The 27,160-nt window shown below is 42.2% G+C and overlaps 1 protein-coding gene across 1 annotated transcript in view; it reads right to left on the bottom strand.

Annotated features, from left to right (window-relative positions):
- The window catches only part of LOC124268872, a 155,022-nt gene that overhangs the window by 111,801 nt on the left and 16,061 nt on the right, over window positions 1-27,160 (bottom strand). Inside the window, exons 2-5 of the mRNA XM_046703899.1 lie at window positions 21,809-21,917; window positions 20,969-21,011; window positions 20,436-20,505; window positions 2,369-2,768 (exon numbers count right to left, since the gene is read on the bottom strand). Of these exons, the coding sequence (XP_046559855.1) occupies window positions 2,369-2,768; window positions 20,436-20,505; window positions 20,969-21,011; window positions 21,809-21,917 (622 nt within the window). The remainder of the gene's footprint in view (window positions 1-2,368; window positions 2,769-20,435; window positions 20,506-20,968; window positions 21,012-21,808; window positions 21,918-27,160) is intronic.

Here is a 27,160-nt window from a genome sequence, read left to right as displayed (position 1 = left end):
CCATAGCATCATAGTTGTGAGATGATCCAGTCGATCCAGATTTAGTTCCTTAAGATCCTGAGTGATGGCATAAGTCGATGACGCCAATGCCGATATAGGGCGGTGCATACGCTTAAGTTCTAAGTCCAAAGCCGCAACCCTTGTGTCCTGAACTTTATAGGAGACAGAGGAATAGCCTGTCACACATTTCATTTCCTCATCCACCTTAGTCACTGTCTGGGCAAATTCCAAGCCATGAATAGGATAGTCATCACGCCGGACACTAGGCGCTTTAATAGTTGGGTTGAGAGACATCCCCGCGAAATCTTCATCAAGTGTAGAGAGAATCTCCCTGACCGCCTCATGTGTTGGCAACATTAAGGAAGGCAAGTCCCAAATAGTAAGCGACTTTGCAACATCAGGTCCAGGTGAAGGGACTGAGGCTATTTAACAATCAGCAATCCAGTCAAACACGTGATCAAAGCCAAGGTGATTAGAGCCCATGTCTTCCTCATAGTCTGGGGCAAAGTCTCTCTCTGAGGACAGTGAACGAAACGGCAAGGGGGAACGGCTACGTGCAGACGATGCCTTATAAGAAGACGCCCTGCTCCGAGGTCTCGACCTATGGTTGCCTGCCAAAGCAACGGAAGACGTTGGAGTAGGCACAGGAGCAGACACAGTAGACAGGATAGGCACCGATGCTGGAGGAGGCAGAGGTGCCGTAATCGTCGGAGGTGGCAAAGGTGTCAAAGGCGCTGGAGGAGCTGTAGGGGGGAGAGGCGCCGATGTTGCTGATGGCATAAACGGCATAGGCGCTGATGTGCCGGTTTGACCTGATAGTAAAGTCAAGAGAGTGCTGAGCGTGGACACATCAAACTGCTGGTGGCCGTATGGTGTCTGCATCATAGACGCCTGAGGTATTGGAAACCCTGTAGATGGTTGATACGCATAAGGCACCTGCCCAAGGAACACTGGAAAGGACTGCAACACAGGAGCCTGGGGTGTCTGACATGGCGTAAACTGCTGACCCATCGGTCGTTGCGGTGACAGGCGCCGACGGTCCAAGCGACGAAGAAGACTTCCCATCCCTACAATGTATATAACTTGCGCTGTACATTGGTCTGCAATAAAGCAGAAAACCCAGTAAACGCACATTAAAACATTACATACAATAGTAATGAATATAACAGCATAATTGAGAACAAAGTCTCAAAACAACTGAAAGTTAAAGAGACCATAATACAGGCACAATAAATATACCACTATTATATGGTATAGTATATAAGCCTGAACCAAATAAAACACAACGACTATCAAATACGGCAAAGTGTTGTAATGGCGAAGTGAGAGAGTGATGACGGGAACCGTGTATAAACGAACGACATCACTACACAGAACTACTGAACTAAAATGACAAGAGAAAGTGAAATATAATACCTAGACTTCTCGTACAGGACAAAAACAAAAATACACACAAAGTCAGTCTTTATTAAGCTTCACAAAAATAATCCTGTAGGATACAAGTAGAGCTGGCAATCAACACGTCTAACGAGGCGTGCGAAAAGCAATAATCTGAGGTGGCTGACATCACCTTCCGGTGACGCATGCGCAGATGAGTAGCAGCCGAGACCAGGAAGTGATTGCAGTTCTACGTCTTTTGACATCGTCTGGCAAGCCACGCTTTGCGAGCCATAAGCAATATGTGCAGGAAGTAAGTAGTGCAGGATTAGTTAAAAATTCTGCATCTCTGGAGACAGAAATGGCCCAAAATGAAGTGGCCAGGCATTTTGGTGTCCATCCAAACACGATTCCATCTCTATGGAGTCATTTTCAACATAATGGGAACCATGAGATTTGCTTTGGACCAGCCATCCATGCATGACTTAACGTCCAGCAAAGCAGCCACCTTTTACTTTACCAGCATACTCATCTGAACCCTCACGTTTGAAACTGACACATCACTACTTGTCATCAGCATAGTGATGCTGTCTCAGGCCGTGGTCTATGAATATATCATCATTCATCTCCCATTAATAATCACCAGTTATCATGACTGACTGTATTCTTTAAACCACTGCTATTTCAATTAGTACTGCAATTGTAATTGTACTACCAGTGAAGTTTGTACTTCCATGCTATTGCGCACTACCATTGTAATTCCTTGCAGTAATTTGAAATAAATTATAAACCTAGATATTTTCAGAATACAGTTGTTAACTGCATTACATTTGTTTCTTGTTTATTGGTTTTGCACTAAATTCTTATGCAAACTGACTTGGGTAAATATATTTCTTCAACATGGTTATCAACATGTAACACTAGTAGACTGGAATCCTTCATACTGGCAACGTTTTGAATACATCATGTTACTTGACTCCTACTGCATCACCTTTCTCAGCATGTTCAGGATGGTATCGGAGCAGTGTTTCTGTGCACAGAACTTTAGGTGGGCTGTGAGTGGGGTCAGCAGCAGCTGCTGCTGCAGCGGAGGAGGAGATGTGTGTCCTTGCTGCTGCTGCCTGTCTGGTTACTGGTGGTTTCCGGGGAATGGCTGCTCCATGCTTCCTCGCTGGTTTACGGATCAGTGGTGTGCCAGCTGGGAACTTGTTGTGAATGACACGGTTGGAGACTGATGGTCTGGAGACTGCCATGGTGGTGGCTGCTCTGGAGACGGAGGTGATGGTGGGTGGTCTTGACATGACGGTGGCGGGTCTAGGACTGTCTCGGGAAGATGTAGGAGTAGCAGTCTGCGACTTAGAGATTGTCTTCAGTGACTTTTGCATGGGTTGCTGGAAATAAAAAAGGTCCAAAATTAAGCGCCATTCTTCTAAACCTTGAAATACCATAAACAACATAATTTAAAGTATCTTGCATTTGTAATCAGCGATTGGTACAGAAACCTATTCTTTGGCTGCAGATGCATTTTTGTAGATAAAAAGTGACACATTATGAACTTGTTAGCTTACTTGTTAGTTAGGCATCAAAATGTAATTTTCTGAATAAAATTGATATTTTATACTTATCCTGACTCATGCTCTTTTGCTTGTCTTCTTCTTCTTGTGAACATAGTGGAACACTTGTATCTCCTATTGATGCTCCCTTCAATAAAGAATAGACGTAAAATCACTCCTACCAAGAGTTATCTCTCCAGCCGTTTAGGCGGGAAACTGTGGCGCCACCGTGCCCACATGCCTCACTCTCTCCTGATTATGAGCCCGACACTTGAATTTGCAGGGAAATCCAAAGTGTCTAGTGGGGAGGCTGGGTGGGCTTACCTCATGAGTCAGGGTAAGTATAAAATATCAATTTTATTCAGAAAATTACATATTTTTCCTTATCCTGACTCATGCTCTTTTGCTTGTAGAATCTGACGGAAAAGGTGGTGGGAAAAGCACTTTAGGATTTCTTTAGTGAATTTTACGTCATTATATACCCCCCTACGGGAACCATTAATGGCACTGTATTTACTGGTAAACTCTGCTGCTGTTGCGACCCTGACCTTCCAGCTGCCTTTAAAGGGGGGGACCACAATAGTAAACTTTTGGTCCTTTCTTCTGTTAACATTTTATGTGGATTTTGCGACTCTATCTCTTGATGCAAGCACCAAGTGGAGAAGCGACCCATTCCGGTACAAGTATCCTTACAAGTACTGGGTCATATCACTTATGCTAGTTGTTAGGCGTGCATTGTGACTTAAGCAGAACTCCGCTGAGTGTAAGCATAGTAAGTCATCGCGATAAAAGGGCGAGACTTTGTCTCAAGCCTTAGTGGGACTGTCAATTGTTGTGTTACAATAAGTGGGCGAAATGGTGAATGTAAGAGCCGTCCTCAGTGGCGATGTCCCTCAAGTGGTGGTTGGCAAACACCATGTCCCATTTCCAGAAGCAGCCCTCCATTATCGTCCTGATAGAGCGATTCCCAAGTATAGAGAGCGTTGCGTCAGAGCTCTCACTTCATGTGGGTTGGAGGTTCTTGGAGGATCCAGTCCTGCTGCTTTGTAGGTCCGTAGGATGACAGTTCTGATCCAGCTTGAAATCTTAGTGCAGAAGACCTTCGTCTGTGCCGCTGTTGATATCGAGAGGAAAAGACACTTGAATTTCCGTCTCATGGACCTGGATCGTTGTAGGTAGACTTTCCATGCTTTTGGGCCAAGGATGCTCGTATCCTGGGCACTGATGATAGTGTTGGGACGTGGAAGGATGGAAGACCTGGCAGTTGATCCTGTGGTCCCATCTCAGGGCACGATATTTGATTTGATCAAAGTGTCAAATCCAGGGCATGTATTTCCGAACTTGTGCTGTCTCTGGAACAGCGCCTTCTGCGTCAAGAACTCTAATGAGGTTCGTAGATGTCACTAGTGAGATGTCGTAGAACAACGCTGAGGTCCCATACCGAAGCTTTAAATCTCTGATGTTGGTCCTCCAATTAAAAGGGCATACTAAGGCCAGTAACTCTGGTACTTTTGTCAGTTGCACTCGTCCTCATGACGATAACTGATCTCAATGCCGCTAGGTATGTTGAGAATGTTGACCCTTTTAACCGCTTCCTTTGTCTAGGTGACAAAGGTAGTCCGCCACTTGAGGATGTGTCACTCTCATGGCTGTGAAGCCGTCTTGAAACGTATCTTTTGTCTCGAAGCGTCACCACTTGTCGTCAGACAAGTTGCATGAAGACTTGCGTAAAGCTAGTGTGACTGCTTTCGCTGCTCTGGCGAAATATCCTCTCTTGTTCAAGCATGCCTGATACAGTCCACACGTGTAGCCGGAACACCTCTGGGTTGCCATGCGCCTGCTTTGTGTGAAGATGTACTAGTAGATTCGTACACTCTGGTAGTTGCAGTAGAGGCAGTCCTAGGTCTTGTATGAGAATAGGAATTCATATTCTCGCTGGTCAAAAGGCGTGCCCCAAATAGTTGTGGGTCTCTCACCTGACTGATTTCTGTAATACCCTAGGTATTAGAGCTGGTGGAGAAACACTTAAGTGTTTAGTCCTAGGCAGGAGATGCTTCACATGTCCGTTGCCCCTTTCCGTGGATCTGGTTGAAGATCTCTGAATGTAGCATCCAGTCTGTTGAGAATGGCTGCGTTGGACAGGATAGTGTATCTGCTAACACATTCTTGGTTCTTGGAATGTGGCATACTCTGCTGTGGACAGTCAGGTTGACTGTTATGCTGATCAACTGAAAGCAGAGGTCCAGAAGGTTAGCCAACTTTGTTGATCCTACTGTGGATGTAGACCGTCACTGTGGAGGTGACTGTGTGTACCGTTAGATGAGCTTATTATAAAAAAGCTGATCCGGTGGAGTATGGCGTTTATGGCTGCTTTCATTTCCAGCATATGGAAGTGCAGATCGTCTCTGCTATGGTCCATATCCCAGCTGACACATTGTTGACAAGGTGTGCTCCCACTCTAGGAGAGATGCGTCCCCTAGAGATGCGTCTTGTACTGCGACCCCGCTAATTAGGTGCGTCTGCAACCCTCCTCGCACGGAGTTCACCATATATAGATATGGGTTATAACCTTTCCGGATCGTCCGGTTGTACATTCATGAAGACCAGTAGTGGGCGTAGTTGTTGGACAAAAGGATTGTCCACATAAATGTATTGTTCATTCGTTGTACTGATTTATTCACTACTGTTAACCAGACAGGTTATTAGGTTTCAGTTTGTGTACATACGAACAGTTCGCGAAAACACACCTGACAACAACTTACTTCGCGGAAAGCTCGAGCATGAAAAAAGCATGCGTTTTCGCCACGTGTGGAGCTCGAAGGGAAATTGTAGTTAGTTCGTTTCGATATGTTGATAAGGCAGCACGCCTTGAGATAGTTCGTTAGTGGTAACCATTTGGGTGTTAGATTGTTTGACAGAGGTTTAGTGTAATAGAAACTTAGGAATGTAAGATATTGTAAAAAGGTAATAAAAGGTAAATTAAAACAAATATTAGATTCTGATTTAGTGGTTTTGTTTGATATCACAACTAGTACAGTTCCTGCTGACCAAAATGGTAGCAGGCGTGGTTTATCGTGGTGTCTTAAGTGGTTAGTTAAGTGGTTTATTAGTTGTTGCACATGGTTATTGCCTGATGGTGGTTCATGGTGTTGCAAGTTAGAATTAGTTTGGATGCAGGAATTGTTCTAGTCTGTGAAAGGTAAGTTAGCTGATAGAAAGTTTGTTAGGTTAGTATTAAAAAACAAAGAATAATAATGTCAGAACCTAAACAGGTAAGTCCAGATGAAACGAATTTAATAAAAACGGAAACTAAGCCGGTCCCTGATCAAAACAGTCAGTCGAGGACAGTCGTTGAAGATGTTTTGATAAAACTTAAAAGCAAAAAGCCAGTGCAAAGTCTGCTTTCACGAAAGCTAGAAATAAACTCTACAACATGACCGAGGGTCAGAATGTTCAAACTTCGTAGGGCTGTTAGAAATCAAATGGACCAATTGTGCATTGTGCAAGATCATGCAATGGAAATAATGATAAAACTGTCAGAAGAATATTCAAAATCAATGATGTAGCAAATGTTAAAAACATTAGCATGGAAATAACTAGGCTTGAAGATGAAAATGACAGTGCACAGGCACATGCTCAGCAGTACTTAGACTCTAGATCAGATGCTAGTTCTGCACTTAGTTTAAGGACAGGGATGTCAATGCTGTTTAGTAAGTGATCAAGGCAATAGTAAAGAGCAAGGTTTACCTGGTGAACAGAAGCCAACTAAACAGGGTAAAACAAGACCCACAGTTAACAAAGAAACTGCAGGAAATGAAGATGAATTTGATCAACCAAGCGTCATGTTAAATGTCAATCCACACTATGAACACAGTACACACACAAATATCCCGGATCAAACCGCTAAAGGTGCAATAGGGCGTGACATGTGGAGGCAGTTGGGTAGAGTTACTATTCCAGTGTTTGCTGGCGATGTTAGATCATTATCAGGGATGGAAAGCAGCATTTATTGCATGCATTGATAATTCACCAGCAACACGAATACAAACTACTGCAGTTGCGTCAGTATTTAGCAGGGGAAGCTTAGAGTGGTTAAAGATTTGGGACATAATGCAATTGCTTATCAGAATTAAGCTCTTGAAAGACTTGAGAGAAAATTTGGCTGCAAGAGGCGACAGATTGCATTACATCTTGCAGAAATAGACAATTTCAAACCCATTCGACCTGGTCATGCAAAAGACCTAGATAGATTTGCAGACATGCTTGATGTAGCTGTAGTTAATCTTCGCGAATCTGACAGGGTTGAAGAATTAGGAAATGGCTTACTTTATATGAAGTTGCAAACAAAGATGACTGAGGCCATGGTTACAGAGTATCAGCGTTGGGTATATGATAGACAAAGGCAAGAGTCAGTTGAAACTCTCAGAGAATGGGTGCTCCAGAAGCAGAGTTTCAAACTATTGCAGCTGAGACCATTAAGTGGTGTCTGTGATAAGTCAGTAAAATCAGAGTACAAACGAGCTCCTCGTACATTTCTAGTGCATGATAGTAACCAGAATCCTGGTACACACTATGTTGGTGAGAAGTACTTGTGCAGAGTATGTACAGAGCCTCATGATGTATGGAACTGTAGAAAGTTCATCACTTTAAAAGTTCAAGATAGATGGAACAAAGCAAAGGAGTTAAATCTTTGCTTCCGCTGCCTCGGAAGCAATCATCGTGGTAAACACTGTTGGCGAACAACGTTGTGTGGAATAGATGGATGCACAAGCAACCACAACAGGCTCTTGCATGTAAATAGGGACAGGGTTCATTCAGCTGTCAGAGCTGAAAAGGGTTCCGTTGAACAAAGCAAAGTGGGAAATACAGACAATAGTTCAAAAGGAAACCATGAGCGGTCACATGCAACTAATATGGAATGCAGCGTAGCTTCAAAACCTTCACTCATAGGGCTTAGAACAGTGCCAGTGATACTTAAACATGGGAATTGCAGAGTCACAGTTAATGCGTTATTAGATGGCCGAGCACAAGGTCATATATTAATGCAGGCGTTGCTGCAGAGCTAGGACTGCAAAGGTGAAACCAAAAAGTGGCGGTGAATGTTTTGAATGATGAGAAAGCCTCGTTTGAAACTATGCCAGTGGCATTTGGACTTGAGAGTAGAGATGGAGAAGTTGACGTTAGTATAACTGCTTTCACAACAACCAAGGTTACAGGTGATTTGCAGGTTGTTGACTGGAAGAAGTACGGTAAGTTATGGCCACATTTGAAAGACATTGATTTTCCTAAAATTGCCTCCCCTCCAATTGTAGATATCCTCATAGGCATGGACAATGCAGATCTTCATTATTCCTACTCAGATGTAGGTGGAAATCCAGGTGAACCTCTAGCAAGGTTAACTCCTCTAGGCTGGACCTGTATTGGAAATATTGCAGGGACAGGCTCTGACATTCAGTCTCACTTTAACAGTACTTTCTTTTCTGGTTCCAATGCTGATAACCAAGAGTTGAATATGTTGTTGCAAAAGTTTTGGGAAATTGAGCGATTCCAGTCGAAAAGAAAATGAAAATATGAGCCCTGAAGACAAGAATGTGCACAATAGGGTGAAAGATACATTGGTGTATGAGGATGGTCACTATCAAATTGGCATACCATGGAAGAAAGAGGTACATGCTTTACCATCTGATAACTATCAGATGGCTCTCAATCGTCTTGAGAGCACAGAAAGAAATTAGCAAAGGATGAGACAATAGCTCAAGCATATGATGATATCATCTCACAGTATCACAAAAAGGGTATATAAGAAAAGTATCTCCCGAAGAAAAGACACATACTGGAAAGTGGTATCTGCCTCATTTTCGGTTATGCGTTTAGATCGTCTCACAACAAAAGTGAGGATTGTATTTGATGCTTGACCAAGTACAAGGGTATTTCTCTTAATGAAGTTATCCATCAAGGCCCAAAGTTACAGAGGGAACTTTTGATGTCTTGTTGAGATTTAGAGCGCAATCCAGTTGCAGTGATGGCGATATAGCAGAGATGTACCTTCAGGTCAAATTATCTCAGATGATAGGCCCTATCATAGGTTCCTTTGGAGATCCATGAAGCGAGATGAGCAGGCCATAGAGTATGAGTTCAGTAGAGTTGTATTTGGGGTGAATGCATCTCCTTTTTAGCTCAGTTTGTGAGTCAGGAAAATGCCAATAAACATCAGGGTGATCTTCCGTTAGCTGCAGAAACTGTGAAAAAGCTACATATATGGATGATAGCATGGACTCTGTGGAGGATGAGAAAACAGCCATTGAGTTGTACAGACAGTTGATCGAGCTTTGGAATAGAGCTGGAATCGTCCTCGGAAGTGGCTTTCAAATTCTCACGAGGTTCTCAGTCAGATACCTGTTGAAGAGCGATTATCAGAAGTCAAGTTAGACAGTGGTTACTTACCCTCCACAAAGACACTTTCGGCCTCATGTGGGCAGCTGAAAGAGATGTCTTTACATTCACTTCCAACTTACCTGAAATGAACAACACAATCTCAAAAAGAATCTTCCTTCATCAAATAGCAAAACTGTTTGATCCTCTAGGATTTCTTGCACCCTTCACTGTAAGGGCAAAGATCATCTTACAAGAAATGTGGACAGTAGGGTTAGACTGGGGACGAGGAACTAGACAATGATCTGAAAGAAAGCATATCAGTGGCTTATGGAGCGGGAAGATTTAATACACATTCAGGTTCCAAGATGTTTGAGTTGTGGTAACAAGGTCAAAGAAACTAGACTACACAGCTTTGTAGATGCATCTGAAAATGCCTATGGTGCCATTGTGTATGCTGTGAATACTTACCAGAATAATGAAATCTCCAGTGTAATCATTGCTGCGAAAGGGCCGAGTAGCACCACTGAAAGCTATTAGCATTCCGCATGGAATTAATGGCTGCTGTGACTGGACTCAGATTAGCTGTTGCAATAGCAAAAGTTTTGGATGTGTCGATTGACCACGGTTACATTTTGGACAGACAGTTCAAATGCTTTGGGGTGGATAAAGAACCATAGCGAACATTCAAACCATTTGTAGCAAATAGAGTTAGTGAAGTTCAAGAACTGACAAATCCGTGTCAGTGGCGGTATGTGCCAACAGACCAAAATCCAGCAGATATGTTGACTAGAGGAATAGCTGCATCAAAGTTGATTGACAATCAGATGTGGTGGTCAGGACCCCTTTTCCTGGCTAGAGATGAAAGTGAATGGCCCAGAAATCTGTCTGAAAAGAAGACAGAAGGAAATGTTTACCAGAAACTAAAACTCTGAAGGAAAACAAGATAATTACCATGTTAGTGAGCGACTTCGTCCTGTGAAGAGTGGAGACTCAAAGCTACGATACTCAGATTGGAGAAGACTGACAAGAATCCAAGCATGGGTATACAGATTCTTGAACAACTGTGTTGAAGGGAACCTTAAAAGGATTCATGGAGAACTGACTGCAGAAGAAATTGAAACAGCACAGTTCAAGATAATAGCACAAATGCAGAGAGAAGAATTTCCAGATGAATATTCCTGCCTTGAAAAGGGAAAACCATTACCATCTAATAGCAAGCTGTTAGGACTACAACCCAAGCTGGATGAAGATGGAGTGATGAGATCGGATGGACGATTGGCTTATGCTGAGCATCTTTCTCAAGATTCAAGGTTTCGATCATCTTGCCTTGAAGAAACTGGATCACAAGATTGATTGTGAAGTCTTACCATGAGGAAGGGCGTCATATTACAGGAACCAATCAGACATTAGCAGCACTTTCTGCAAAATTTTGGATCCTTTCTGGCAGAGAGGAAATTAGAGACTGGGGCGACAATGTTCACAATGTCGTAAGCAGAAGCGAAAGTAGCACACCAGATCATGGCTCCTCTTCCAAGCATGAGACTCAAACCTTCTCTCCGTGCTTTCACACAAGCAGGACTTCGACTTAAGCTGGACCTTTTCTGACAGTACAGGGAAGAGGAAAAGCAAGAATGAAGCGCTATCTATGCCTCTTCCGTGCCTTGCATCGAGGGCTGTACATCTTGAGATGCATATGGCCTGGACACCAATTCCTTTCTCAATGCATTTTATCGCATGGCCAGTCGCAGAGGACTCCCAGAGGACATTGTTTGTGACAATGGAACAAACTTCGTTGGGGCAGAGAAAGAGCTAAAGAACTTCGTTGCTTGTCTGGACAGTGATGCTTTGAAGCGAACATTAGCAAATCGTGGAACAAAATGGAAGTTTAATCCTCCATATGCACCTCGCCGGAGGTGTGTTGAGACAATGGTCAAGGCAGCCAAAAAGCAATCTTAAGCTATTCTGGGAAACAGTGATGTAACAGATGAAGAACTCATGACAGCGTTCACTGGAGCAGAAGCCTTGATGAATTCCGCCCATTGACCTATCAGACAGCACATCCACAGGATGATGTACCTCTGGCCTTGAACCACTTTCTTCGCGGACAGGCAGGAGGCACCTTTGCTCGAATCGGTGGATACAGCGACCTTCAACCCAAGGAAAGCGATGGAAAAGGATACAAGAGCTTATCGGCACTTCTGGAGCAGGTGGATGAAGGAGTGGATACCCAGTCTTAACAGGCGGAGGAAGTGGCTCACTTTCGTCAACAGGATATCAAGCGTGAATGACATCGTGCTGGTGATATCGCCTAACACTCCCGTGGACACTGGCCTATGGGACGAATTATCAAGACTCACCCTGGGAAGGATGGTTTTACAAGAGTGGTGGATATACAGACTGGTAAAACAGTTTTGACCAGGCCAGTGGCGAAAGTGTGCAGTCTGGAAATGGATTCCATCAACTGTTAGTTTCAAGGATTGAAAAAGAACAGGATTCTGTGGACACTGTGACATTCAAAATGTGGACTTTTGGAGATTCGTGGATGTGTGGAACTGAACTGTGAACATTTTATGTAACATTCTGGAAAAGTATTTTCGCAATGATGGATTTATTGTGACATGGGATTATTGTGACACTAGATATATTGTGACATTGGAATTATTGTGACACTGAAAATGTTGTGACAATGGATTTATTCTGACATTTGTGACATTGGATTTATTAAGCTGTACTTACAGAATGTTTGGATATATGAGTGGATGCTATTAGAATATTATTTTGAATCGGGTAAGTTAAGTTATTTGTGTTGATAAACTCCGTTCTATCAAGGAGGGGATATGGACAAAAGGATTGTCCACATAAATGTATTGTTCATTAAGTTGTACTGATTTATTCACTACTGTTAACCAGACAGGTTATTAGGTTTCAGTTTGTGTACATCACGAACAGTTAGCGAAAACACACCTGACAACAACTTGCTTGGCGGCGAGCTTCGAGCATGAAAAAGCATGCGTTTTAAGCCGATGTGGAGCTTCGAAGGGAAATTATAGTTGGATTCGTTTCGATATGTTGATAAGGCAGCACGCCTTGAGATAGTTCGTTAGTGGTAACCATTTGGGTGTTAGATTGTTTGACAGAGGTTTAGTGTAATAGAAACTTAGGAATGTAAGATATTGTAAAGGTAATAAAAGGTAAATTAAAACAAATATTAGATTCTGATTTAGTGGTTTTGTTTGATATCACAACTAGTACAGTTCCTGCTGACCAGTTGTAATTCTCTCTGCATGTCATGTCTTGTGCTGACGTGCGAAAAAACCAACAGATTCCGCTACTTCGTAGTAAGAACGGAGAGAGTAGTGCTTGAGATACAAGAACTTGTATCTATATCCTACGATCTTGACACCCTTACCGTGTCTGTAAGGAAATGAAGCGATGGCCGACTCTGTGACTGCCATCGTTGCGAACTCTATGTAAAAATCGCCTGGCTGCCACGCCCTCGTCTTCAATGATGACAGGGGAGGTCTCTAACCCCATGAAGGCAGCCAAATCCACGAAGGTCCAGTCTAACTGGACTGTAATGGAGGCATTGCTCGCTCGCTGACATGTTGTTGTCACTTGTAACCCATTTCTTGATCTGTGAACTACATCCGACCTCTGCGCAGGGCGTTGTCCCTCATGGTCCAATCAAAACAAAGCATTTTGATTCTTTAGGCTAGCCGCGCTGTGATGTCACCGGTGTAGCAGGAAAAAGATCCTTGTAGAATCTAGTGCCGTCGTTGATATCTGATCAATCGTCGGTCTTGTCCGTAGCTTTCTGAAGTTACACTAGTGACCACGTGTGTCGAGGGTTAAATGGTTAACGCGTGAATATTTCGGCGTGAAATATTTCGCCGCGTAATATCGATGCTGGGTAGGCTGTTTTCCTGGCTGCTGTGACTCTTACTTCAGTTTTGAAGATAATGCCATCGTCCTTATACATAGGCTCAATTGAACTTTCATGTTGTCAGCTTGTAGACTGCATACATCAATGAAGCGTCGTAATTGTAGAATTAATGCTGAACTTGTTGTAAGTTTTACTCAGGGAATCGGTGATGAGTATGTAATTACCTAGCTGTAGCAAGGCTGCTGCTGAACTCGGCCAGTGAGAATGTCTGCAGATCTGTACGAAGGTGAAGATCTCTATAAGGCCATGAATCTTCTAATGTAGATATATCAATCTATGTGAATCCCGTCCTGGATTCAGTCTGAAGATCCGAGCTAGTGATGAATTCTGACAAGAGTACCTCTCTTGTACTGTATGACCTATCTTCAGTCTGTGTACCAACGAAGATCTTTTCCCTTCTAGGATGACGCTACTTCGTGTCCTAGTTGAATAACCTCTACGATCTGCGTAATGATCTGCGTGGTGGTCGGCTTGGTGTGACTGTATGGCACCTTGCATGTAGATAATCGTCTCGTAGTCCGGGATTGCCTACCTGGCAATATATACGGAAATGGTGATTCCTGTGATGATCTGCGGCGTCGTTGATGCCATTGATGTAGGTAGTCGGCCTGAAGATCCTTTATTAGGCTCTTCATCAGTTGACCGTCTCTGAAGATAGCGCCATCCTTCGCGCAAGTTGTAGACCATATGTAGCGTTCTGTTAAGAAGTTAAGTACTGCGACGTCTCTGCCTTGTGGATGGCCTGTGCGAATGCCTTCGCGCAGGCTCAGTGATGACATGTAGCGTTCTGTTGAGAAAGTAAGTACTGCGGCGTTTCTGCGTTGTAGATGGCCTGCGCGAATGCCTTCGCGCAGGCTTGTAGACGGCATGTGGCGTACAGTAGAGAGACAAAGTACTGCGATGTCTCTGCTTCGCTGGAGACCTGTATGGGGATCTGCGTGGAAATCTGCGAGGTGATCGACGTGGTAAATAGCCCGACGAACTGTGCCTGTAGGGTGACCTGTCGGTACACGAAGGTCCTGGTGAATCCCTCGACGATCTATAGGACGAAGATGCTTGTATACTGTAGCTGACGTTCTTCGCGAAGGCTCATCTGAGTCCGCACTTGGGGAGTGGCGACTGGTGCTTCGCGAACGCCTTCGCGAACGCTGATTCCGCATCTGGGGGATGGCGACTGGTCCTTCGCGAATGCCTTCGCGAACGCTGGTGGTCCGATTCTGTATCCAGGTATGAAAGAAATCTCCTTCGCGAATGCCTTCGTGAACGCTGATTCCGCATCTGGGGGATGGCGACTGGTCCTTTCGCGAACGCCTTCGCGAACACTTCTGTATCTGGGGATGGTGATTCCTCCTTCACAAAAATGCCTTCGCGAATGCTGATCGTCCGTGTCCGCCGCAGGGGATGGTTGAGTCGACCTTCGCGAAGGCTGGCCTGTAGTGTAGATCTGCTGCCAGATGTCACGATGATGGAGGATACCTCAGAGACGACGTCTGTGTTGGAACCTTCGCGAAGGCTCAGGACCTCGTTGTGGGCTGTGACTTCTTCTCCAGGCCGTAACGCTGTTCATCTCCTGCATAAGGTCCCCCCAGTTTGAAGGTCTGTGGTGGTAGTAGCGCTGCCCTTTCTGCGTTGATAGCGACGTGGCCCACAGGATGCTCATCTGTTGTCATCGTAGATACCTCGGGTACCGTGGAGATCTGCGCTGAAGTCACCGTAGCTGACTGGTCGTTACTTGTGATGAACCTCTGGGAAGATGATCGGTTGATCATCGGAGAGTCCCTGTACCGTCAACGGAACAATCTCGGCAGAGAAAGTCCTTGTAGTCTGCGCAGACGTCCCCGTAGAGTTGTCGTCATCTAAGGGGTGTGTAGCCTTCTCTGGGTAGAGGATGGCTTCTATACATCGTCTGCGATGATTGTAGAGCTGCCCTCTCTGCGTTGATAGCGATATGGTCCGGAGATTGCTCATCTGTCGCCCTCGGACTGCGTGCTGTATCTCTGGGATGATCAGCAGTGGCTTATCATGAAGCCCTCTCACTGGCATCAGGATGAGGCTTCATTCTGCGTAGAGGATGGCGTCTTCTACGTCTGTGTTGAGGGGTTGTCCAATGTAGAAGCCAACGTCTTCGAAGTAAGGCGGACAACATCCCACGCCCATCCTCCGAGGACATCCCCGGCAGCTCACTTGATGGTATTAAGTCGTCTATAGCAGTAGACAGCTCATGAGGGACTCAGCCAGTTACCCATGACTTGGAAGTCACCTGGATAGTTGATAGTACGTCTAAGTATGGAGAAAAATTATATATTAATTTGAATTTCAATTAAAAGCTGATAAAGATTACTGCTATAGCTGGAAGTACATATTGTTGTGCAGCTAGGGCACAATCAACGCGGGTCTGCAGCAGCGAATCTAAACCAACAACGAAAATAGGTTATCATGAAATGTAAACAACTGAACAAATACGGACAATACCGTGAATAAACAGTGCTAAATACGATTAAATATCCAACCATATTGTTGTAGGATACTAACTTAACCTCTATAAAAGTAGAATAGAGGAGAATAACTAATTAATTAAAGGATATAGTGCCGTATAGGAGACACAGGTGCTCTCACAACCTGCCCACAGGGCGAAGAAGGAGAGAGTGAGGCATGTGGGCACGGTGGCGCCACAGTTTCCCGCCTAAACAGCTGGAGAGATAACTCTTGGTAGGAGTGATTTTACGTCTATTCTTTATTGAAGGGAGCTTCAATAGGAGATACAAGTGTTCAACTATGTTCGCAAGAAGAAGAAGACAAGCAAAAGAGCATGAGTCAGGATAAGGAAAAATTACACTTGATATACAATATATATGTTTACATTGATAGTAGTATATACGATGGTGGCAAAACCGTGCAAAGGAAAAATAGTATTAAAATAGGGGGGGGGGGGGGAAGAAGAGGTGCATTCTTACATTTGAGTATATAGAGACACTTTTTGTCTACCTTGATCTCCTCCCCCCAACAGTTGACCCAACACCAAGACAGGTACACGGAAAACAAAATGGAGTCCAACACAGAAAACAACAACAATATGTTGATTGGGGGTTTGGACCACTACACTAGATTGTGTTGTTACTACGCCTCTTCCAAACAGGGCTTCCCCCAAGAAAACCCCCGGCGAAGGTGCATTCCAATTAGAGATATACAGGTACATAGGTATAGAACAATGCCAGGAACCAAACTATCACGCAAAGCAAATGCCGTGATCCGATTGGGTCGTTTGTCCCTTCGGGAGGCGAAGTGGACGTACCACATATCGCAAGCCAGATATAATTATGCAAATCCGGGGCAGCTCCAAGTCAACTTCTGACATTGCAGAGTTCTTTGAGACCCTGCTAGAGAAGTGTCCCCATGTCTTGCTTTCTGACAAGGACAAACAAATCTTGGAGCAATCAGGACACACCTTCTATGAGCGATACCAGATCCCTAGACAGTTTCTCGAACTCTATTTGCTGTACTTTCGCCAATTCGTAGAAGATGGCAAAATAGTCGATTTTGTCTACATCTACCCGCCCAACCAATTTCGACCTGCAGCAGGCAAACTCCAAACCATTCTCACCGACTGTCCGGAAACAAAGGACACACACAACTGATGCACCGACTGCCTCGCCGCTATATCGGAACTACCCACCCTATTCCAACCAGACAACCTTACCTCCTAGCAGGGGAGGAGGAAATGGGCTTTGTAGCTATTTGCATATCTCTTCAGAGATCTTGCGCTCCTGCAATCGCATCTTGCGAATATCTTCCACTTGGTCTTGCGATAGTTGTTTTTCGGAGGCATTTTTTGTACTATATATCTGCATTCGCACAATTGTCTATGTGAAAAACTAGGCAAAAACTAGGCGAACTAGACAAACTAGGTACAAACTAGGTACTATATCTCTTTGTATTTGCAAAGAATGCATTTCTGGCTGCCGACGCAGTGGTCTGTGGCACAGCACTTGCAGGTAAGGCTGTCTGGTTGGAATAGGGTGGGTAGTTCCGATATAGCGGCGAGGCAGTCGGTGCATCATGGAACCACCACCAAAGTGATTCCTCTCGAAGACACGGGCCCGTTCTCCAACGCGTCTATAGGCACGTTGATGTCCATCACTATGGGAAATGTTAAACCTGACTCATCCGTAAACACAACATTTCTCCACCAAAACAAGGGTCTGCGGCACATGATTTCGGCACCACATTCGGCGAGCTTGTCGATGACGTTGTGTCAGGATAGGCCGTATGGCGGGACGTCATGGTCTGATCCCGTGATGACGTAAACATTGTCGAACTGTGTTGGGGTGGATACGGCGAAGTCCTGGGATGGTTCGGGCAGTCATCACTGCAGTCTGAAACCTGTGGCGAAGATGGGTCACCCTTATCCATATGTCCTGTCTTGGCGTTGTTACACGTGGACGTCCAGAACGTGGCCGATCGATGACGTCATTTGTGTTCAATTTCAATTGACAATGACGCAAAGAGCTGTCCAGCTACCACTGCAAAGCGTGGTCCACGCGATGCAGATATAAACACAAGCTAAACACAAGCTAAACGATACTGAAGTAACAAATAATTTGTCTAAGTGTATTTTCAAAGACAACAGAGGGACCAGTGAAATTCTATTTTCCTCACTGTATAGTTGCTATCTTTATTGGTTCTGTAGAGAGCACAATGAAAATTTGCAGTATGTATCTCAAACGTTTGCTGATCATTTTCTGTTCATGATGAGAGCATCATGTGATTCTTTCCGTCGAATGGCACAGGTGTTATGTGCCAAAAACCCATAGCGTTACACAAAATTAAAATACAGTGCAGTAGAGGTGTTATATCTTCATTGTAATTCAATCTTTTGTAAGGGGTATGTCTTTAGGCAGCTTTTAAAGATTGTCAATGAATGAGCATTCCGGGTCATGGTAAAAGTTGTAGCTGTGGTCTAAGGGGGGTAACTCTGGTCTAGCTGAAGGAAGCGCTAGTAAAATATTTCAACACCACCCACTCGCCGGCTTTGCAATTCCCAAAGAGTAATGCGCTTTTGCCAACATTTCAGTCTTGTGCAGTTTGCATGGATTTTAAAACTTTATATGTGACCTTTATCGAGGTGTTAGGTGTATTTCCAGTATATATACCTGCTCTCGATTCACAAATTCACTTTGAACAGCCCACAAGTTCAGTGTTGGCGATACAAACTACTGAAGTACCTTAAATGCTGTGAATCACAAGTTGAGTGAGTGAGTGAGTGAGTGAGTGAGTGAGTGAGTTTAGTTTTTTAAAGAACATGTTTATTTTAGCCAAAAAGTTTCACACATTTACGCACGGCAGATTACCCGTGCAAAGCATCGATGTTTAATAACCATGGGGAACATTAAGCGTCATTGCCCGACACAGTGTATTATAATTTTATGGAAACCGTAAATAAAACCCTTGTTTACGTTTCCTTATAATTACACAATCTAGTTTTGCGACAGTCTGAAGGAAAGCGAGGACTATTATGGCCGCTTGCAAAGCATGCGACAGTCTGTAGGAAAGCGAAGCGATTATGGCTGCTCCTTCACAGGTACTTCGAAGAGCATTCTGCGCTGTTTGTTATCAACGCAGGCAAGTTGTACACGTTTATTCACCGTGACAGCATGGATAGTAATGGAAAACTAATACGTAAGTATTCAGTCACATGTTCATAACATCTACATCTATATCTGGGATTCCTTGGCGCCACTTTGCCTGCTTAATTTTCCCCTTATGATATCTCCTATAAGTCTATAAGTCTAGCTGTTCCTGTCCATGTTGATTCATCAGATTGAATCTGAGATATTGATGGCCCCTGAATGTTAGATCCTGCATAGATGGGAGCACTCACAATAGAAAACAGTGCCATAGAGTGTCCGGACATTTTGGGAACTATGATATCCTGCTTGTGATATCTTGATAGCGTTCCAATGTGGGATAAATAATACCTTGATGAGTGTCAAATATGGACCTCATGTACTTCTGTACAAACTTGGGCTGAAGTTCTGATGCACTAGGACTCCCAAATTCCCGAAGAAATTTCAGATAAAGTGAGTGATTTAAAGAATCATCTACACTGACATTTGGAGACAGTGAATCATCTAGATATGCGTGAATCCTTACACGTTGTAGAACCAGGGCTGTTATCATCATTGACAGCTAAGCATAGATGCTTCTGAGAGTCTGGATGGATAGGTGCGTGAAGATATGCGTCCTGCATATCTATGGGCATCATAGAGTCCCCAATAGAAATTATCTGCCTGAGATTCTTTATGGACTTCATCTGCAGCTTGTGTGTTTGTCACAGACATTCCCGATTGAGGATCTTCAGATCAATGATCATTCTGAGTTCTGGTGAATCCTTCTTGGGAGCCAGAAACACCAGAGTGAAGAACCCTAGCCCAGGATCCACAGGGTTCAACAGCTTCCTTGTCTAAGAGTTTGTCTATCGCTGTAATCACTGCTGAATGCTTGTGATTACAGAGCCGATAGCGACATCCCACTGGGCATGTCATACTTACAATAGTGTACACACAACAAACAATCAGTGTTTCTCAAATACTTACAATAGTGTACCTAATACAAGCATACAGTGTTTCTCAAATAATACAAAGCATACAAGCATACAGTGTTTTCAAATCAAATACTTACAAGCAGACAGTGTTTCTCAAATACTTACAATAGTGTACCTAATACAAGCATACAGTGTTTCTCAAATACTTACAATAGTGTACCTAATACAAGCATACAGTGTTTCTCAAATACTTACAATAGTGTACTATTTAACATCCACAGTCTCTCTCAAATACTGTATTATCTATATTAGTTTTATTATATTTTCTACAACCAATGTAGAAACAGGGGTGGAAATAACCTATTGCCCGACGTCCGAGTCCAGTGTTTTTTTTCTGTCGGGCAAGAAAATTTGTATATCACACTGTACCGGCGTCCAGTTGACTTTCCAATGTTAATAATGTTGTTTATTTAAAATATCAACAAGAAAACAGCCGGTATAGTGGAAAAATGATCAGGACAAGTGATTTTACATGTGCCACTGTACCGGAGTATACTAGCAATTTTAAAGTTATTTCCACCCCTGAGAAATGAAGTATGACAATAGGAACTAATGGAGGAACATTATAGATGTGAAGTTGTCATACCCTTTTGGCTGAACTCATTGAAGCAGAACATTGCTGGGATCCATTGTCCACAGTCTTCTCCACAGCATCACTAAAATAGAAACAATATGAAAGTTCATAATCTTGAGGACAAACAATTGACGGTTACCTGTTGCTCTATATAAAGAGTATTGTTTAACGTTTCTACTGTCTGTGTGAAAATGTTCCACTGTAAAACCAAAGATGTTTGAGGCAAACTTTGCAGGGAATTATGTAAACCATTTGTTTTACGTTGAGAAACACTGTCCATGTAATCTGATCACATCCTTTCTTGTACTTTTGTTAGGTTGAGTCCAATCCATGATTCGAACCAAATCTCTTTCAGAGTCAGGCACCTAATCACCAGCTCACATAGTCAGTTATCTAATCCACTCCGCCAATGTTGCTTCCACAAGTGACTTGTTTTGTTGGTAAAAAAATAGTAAATTACCATATATACATATATTAATGCATGATGGTTGAAGGTTGTTAATTGAATCTCCTGAAACAGATGATGTCACTGAATGGTTCCCTACCTTTTGGCATCATCTCTGTGCCCCGTATTCTTCCTTGTTTGTGCTGCAAAGCAACAAACTCACTGATTAACATCACATTTTATGAAAAAGTAATCCATGAAATGTCTTGTCCTCCAACTAATGAGTTTGTCATCCACAAACAGCTTAACATATTTCATTTTTCCCATCAAAATTAGTATTCATACGATTGTTCTGTACTTGAAACATTTCAGATAACTTAACAACACATGAGAATACTTATCATGGTTAATAATTCTAAGCAGTCTGCCACTTACACATCATTGCTATAGTATAATCCTGTATTTTCATCACCCCATAAAAATCCTGGATTTTATTCACAAGTTCTCATAGTTGTCAGCTGAATGTTATTAGTTGTGTTGTCAGGCATAAAGTGCTGAAGGATCATGTGCACATATTCTCGAAATAACCACTGATTGAAGACATCATGCTTAAGAAAGCATGACAAATTACACATAGCACAGGAATTAGCGATGAAGAATGGTGCATGAACTTTAGAGGTATTCCTGATTTGACCAATGGTGGAGGAAAGCCTATCACTACACAAATGATAAAGATCAGCTGAAAATGATTGGGGCTTCTATTGAAAGTCTAAAAGATTTTTATTAAGTTATGACAAAATACAAAGATGACAGCCCATATAAGAGAGTTATGTATTCACAGGAATTATTGTGAATTACTTTTCATCCCGATTGCAGCTCACAATGTGAAAAGAACAACTTACCTGATATTATGGAATTAACTTGTTAATGTGTACATTATTTCAATAATAAAATGTTAATAACAAACATTATGGACTGCTGATCACAGATAACGACTTGCCTTGTACTCTGTCAAAAAGCCCTTCTTTCTCATGATATAACTTGTAAGACCGCTGCCATTTTGTTGAATAGGTTTTCACACTTGGAAAGTTGTTATTCATCATGGATGTCTGAAAATGTACATGGATTACTCTCTAAAGGAACACAAAATTACTAATGTTTTAAAGAGCTGTTAACAATTAGTAATTATAAACCAGGACCACTCAGTAAAACAGAATTGCTAGATAAGACAGGATTGCTTAGTAAGACAAACTGTCTAGTGACAGAAGATTGCCTGGCAATCATTCCCTCCCAATTTATTGACATGGCATCCACTAAATAATCTTGAGGATCTAGTCCAGTCATTCTAGCTCATATACACCTCAACCTAGAACAAATTGCAATAAAAGCTAACTCTTCTGTCTTGTAATCCTCATAATATGTATTTTAAGATAAAAGTATAGGACTGTATAATGAACGCAAATTTTATTTTTCCCGCTAAAACGCACGTGCATTTTAATTCATCCCAAAAGCGATTGAATGAGTACACTACGCAGAGATATGTCACGTAAAAGGGCATTTATCACATAAATTCAATTTTTAGTGATCAACTTATTCATGATATAGATGATTTGTAATTAAAAACATCAAATTTACCATATTTAAATAAATACAAGTAATAAGATTATAATTCTCTTTACATCTTACTAGTTTATAAATATATATATAACAACAGGCTGATCTGTGTATCCGTTACCGAAGGATTTCCAACTATCATTTCATTGTATGTGTATGTTGAACACCAGACAGTATGAAAATAAACATTTATGTAAGTATTTACCCTATTACACGAACTTTAATTACTGTAATATGATTCTCAGAAAATGTAGTAGGTACACTCACCTAACATATAATTTGATAATAATTACTGAATGTAATTAAGTGTGTTTAAACAAACCTCAAATGATGCAATGAAACGTTTTGAATTACGGTCTATAAACTCCATAAATAAACAGTGTTGTTAAAGGGACAATTCGAGTGGAAGATTGTTATTTTGTTAGGGGAGGTAACTCGTGTTTTGTGTGAAATATATTTTCACCAATTCTTCACATTATTTATAATAAAACATACATATTGTTAGAATAGCCTCATATGCTACAGTTAATTGTTCATTAGACTGTTCTGTCTTATCATGCCGTAGTTGTAATAACAAACTGATAGAGTGCTTTGATAGAGTCTATAGTTTGATTAATGCTTCATAGGCCGATGGTATTTAGTATCCTTGGTCTCTGTTGATCAAAGGTTTGTGGCAGCGGATTTCGATGGCTTCCAAAAGTTTTCTTTTTGTGAAGTCCTGATTCTTGGTTGATTGGATTTCGAATTTGTCAATCTTGATTTGATGGGTAGGGAATTTCTGTCGGTGAACGGAGAGGGCTGATTTGCTGTCTGCTTTGGCTGTTGGGGTTTTATTCGTGTATCAACGGGACAGGAGGTTTTACCTTACAAAAGAGTTGGCTAGGAGGATGGTCCCGAGGGTTGGAGAGCCATTGAAAACATAGTTGTATGCTTAATATTTGACTCACAAACTTCTAGAATGCAGATCAAACAATTAGAAGATTTTTTTTTAAACAAAGTGGATCAAGTCAGAAGTTAAACGACACTGAACATGTTGAACATGTTAATTAATCAAGTGAACCTAGAATTCCAATTAAGGCAAACCGATCTTCATACGTGCATTTTTACTATATGACGTATTTTTATAATTTCATAAGCTTAATTTTTTTCTGGATAAAAAACTAACGGGCAAAAGAAACGATACCATGTCGAAATCACTGATATTACAAAACAACAAACCACCATTATGAAAAAGGACAGTGAATTTTAATAACAGGTGTATGGGCAACATGCACTGTCATTTCCTTCGAGTAGCAACAATAACATTGAGTCACTGTATAAATGAAGGAATGAAATGTCCAGTATTCGATCACAGATGTAAACAAAATAACATAGGTTGTCAGTATCTGGTATGTCCACAGTGGGCATAAATGCAAGCCTTAACTCTACGACATGCTGAGAACCTCAGATGCCGTATACCTTCGGCAGGGATCCTTCGCCATACCTCTTGAAGGGCTTAAACAAGCTGACATCGGTTTCCAGGAACAAAGGCTCAAGCGCGAATCTGACGATCCAAATGGTCCCACAAGTGTTCAATCGGTGACTGATAGGATGTCCAAGCCCAGTCGCTGCTGATGACGTCACAGGTAGGAAACAGTATCTCAGGTGCAGGATACGTAAGTAGCGGTTCTCGTTGGGGGTGGTGAGGCGAGGTCTTCCACTTCTGGGCCTGTCTACTGTCTGCCCTGTTTGCCTGTAGCGGGTCATCAGCCTGCGTGATGGTTAGGCGTGTACAGCCCAAGGTAAGCTGCAACATGTGCATGAGTGGTACCCATCTGTATCATTCCAATGGCTCTCTCTCTCTGGATTCTTGCGATAATCAGGGCATGGTCGCTGAAGTTAACTTGAAGGTCTGATGTAGAGGAAGGTTTGTGTGCACTCTTATACCCCAAAGATGCACGTGCTTCGTGCAAATCCGTTCACAAGATTTTCGTGCTTCACGACCTGTTGCAGTGATACTGTTCGCTCAAGCACAACACTTTTCATGATAAATGTTAGGGAAGCATTGTAGCATTTGTTTTAAGCTCATAACTACCTACAAAATTATAGAATTAAATTTTGGTATCGTTTCTTTTGCCCGTTATTTTTTTATTACGTAAACGACTTTGTCCCACGAGGAATCATCAGTGCAACTTGGCTTTCCGTTTAACGTGAAACTGCAAACGTGAACATTACCAAATCATCAATTTCAATTATTGAATAACATTATTTATGTGACAGTGATGTAAAAATAATAATTATTTATCACTACAGTTTAATGATTTACATAACAATTTACTAATAATCCTAAATAAAAAAGTGGGTACGAGTTCGCTCATCGTTTTGGGTAGGAATTCACTGCATTCAGCGCTGATGAATGGCTTCATTGCTCGTTGTGTTTCTTTTCAAATGAATGTGCATAATTCACATCACATAATAGTGACATATAAAGTCATGAGATGGACTCATGTAACAATATCGTATATGTGCAAACAGGAAGATCCCCTCGAATTTTGTTTCCACAAAAAAATACCCCACTCGACCTGTCCGTTTAACAGAAGTTATGTATTTTTTGTGGAAATATTCAAATGTGCCCTCAATACTTTATAGTACTTCTGCTCATGCACTGAACCGAACAAATCGCATAAAACTGGTCTAAAAACAGATGAATTTGAGAAAAGATATGGTCCTAATAGGCTTCCATAGTTTGAAAATTCAAACAGAGTAAGTCTGTGCTAATATTTCAGATTATACGGGATGTCTTGGTAATGAATAAAGCTTTTTCCCCCTTTTCTAACAATTAGAAAGTAATAACATGTCAAATTATGTCTCACTGTTTGTATTTGCGTCGCTTTTAAGTGAAATCTCTACTGTGTATCATGAACGTTGGATGGCGTCAACAGGTCGAAGCGAACTATCATTCAGTATCCACTACGTCAATGATTCTCAGCCTTGAGGGATAATATATGCAAGTTATGTATATATTAGATATTAATGATGCCAGTTAACTTGTAAATGTGTGAAAACAATTACCCTGGTTGCGTTGAGCTGCCAGCGACGGTGCACTGATCGGCCATCTTGTTTACATGATGCAATATACGGAAACACAGCGAGTAACAGCAGCCATTTGTTTTTCAGTATCAGATGTACACGATTTGGCATCTTTTTCGAACAAAATCGTTCACGATACTTTTCTATACTTTTGATACGTTAAAAGTACACAACCCTACTTACATGTTTCAGCAAAAATTGTTTTTATTGCAATTTGTTCTACCCCTTTTGCCAGTATAACTGGACTAATCTGGGACTGGACTTAAATAGGTTGGCAACAGGTTGCTGAGAGATGTTGCAAACAGATCTAGAGGTTGTTTACATTTGATTGCTATCTGCCTGAAGTGTACATTCTGTTGTCAAAATATTGTCCGGGTGTGATGACGCATCTGCACGAATTTTGCCCTTATCTGGGATATGTCTGGCCAATATGTTGCACTGCAGACTGTCCGTCATCTTATAAGATTCATAAGAGAGTGGGTGGCTCCTAATCTGATGATGTGGGCAACTACAGTGGTTAACTTGTTTGAGTGGCATTTAGAAGTTGGTGTGATGAACAGTGAGCTCCAGACCAGTGTGTACCGTAAACCCACCCATACTGATCCAGATCTTCACCACTCATCTAACCATCCCCCACAAGTCAAGAGAGGAATAATAGCTATACTAACCCGACGTGCCAAAAACATCAGCTCCTCATCACAACAACTGGAAGCTGAACTTCAGCATCTTTGCCTTTTCGTCATAAGCCTGCCCTATATAGGTTCAGCCAGCCACCAGATCAGCCGACTCTGGATGTGTTCCAGAGAGGTACTACTATACAGAACATCCTAAAAGCCAATGGCAGACCAACCCCCACAACTAAAGAAGACCCTACAGGCACAGTTTACCACATAAAATGTGACTGTGGAGCCTCGTACATTGGTGAAACCTCAAGACCCCTCCCTGTAAGAATGAAAGAACATTAATCCTCTGTGAAGAAGAAAGACTCCAAATCCGCCATCTCTGACCACACCCAAGCTCACCCAGACCACAACATCCTATGGAACAGCATCAATGTACTCACAAGTAATCACGACCGGTACAAAATCAGAAAGCTACTAGAAGCCATTCACATCAAGAAACTCCACCCGGCCATGAACAGAGACCAAGGATATTACATCCCCACTGCCTACAATCAACTCATCCCCAAGCAATCTTAATCCCATTATTCTCCTGTCTGTCATATCACTGGCTTCCTCCCAATAATCCCCCATAGCTTACTTTGTGTAACAATTGCCTTCTTGTGTAAACATCCTCCAACCTTGTACATCAACCTCATTAATTGTGCAAACATCAATCACTTACTGTTCAACTTTACTATGTATATATATACCTTGCCTCTAGTATTGTACATCATTTGCTTGATAACGGTGTTAGTAGCTACACTGAAACGTCGCTCATATTATATTAAAGAAGTTGAATACCGGTATCCATAGAACTCTCCTCGTTGTTCAACTACTGTGGTGTTGTCCGTCACAACTAATAGTGAGGAGTTCTTGAGTATCTCTACCCAGTGCCTGTTAGCTTATACCACTGCTCTCATCTCTAGTATGTTGATATAGCATCAATGAAGAGATGGCGATCTGGCGACGGCATCCTGGTTGGCATCCAGTGTATGATGGTTACGGGT

The sequence above is a fragment of the Haliotis rubra genome, unplaced genomic scaffold, assembly GCF_003918875.1.
Source record: "Haliotis rubra isolate DU_JTF1 unplaced genomic scaffold, ASM391887v1 Scf140, whole genome shotgun sequence".
NCBI classification, from domain to species: domain Eukaryota; kingdom Metazoa; phylum Mollusca; class Gastropoda; order Lepetellida; family Haliotidae; genus Haliotis; species Haliotis rubra.
Note: the sequence above shows the minus strand (reverse complement) of the source record. Positions and strands in the feature narration are given on the sequence as shown.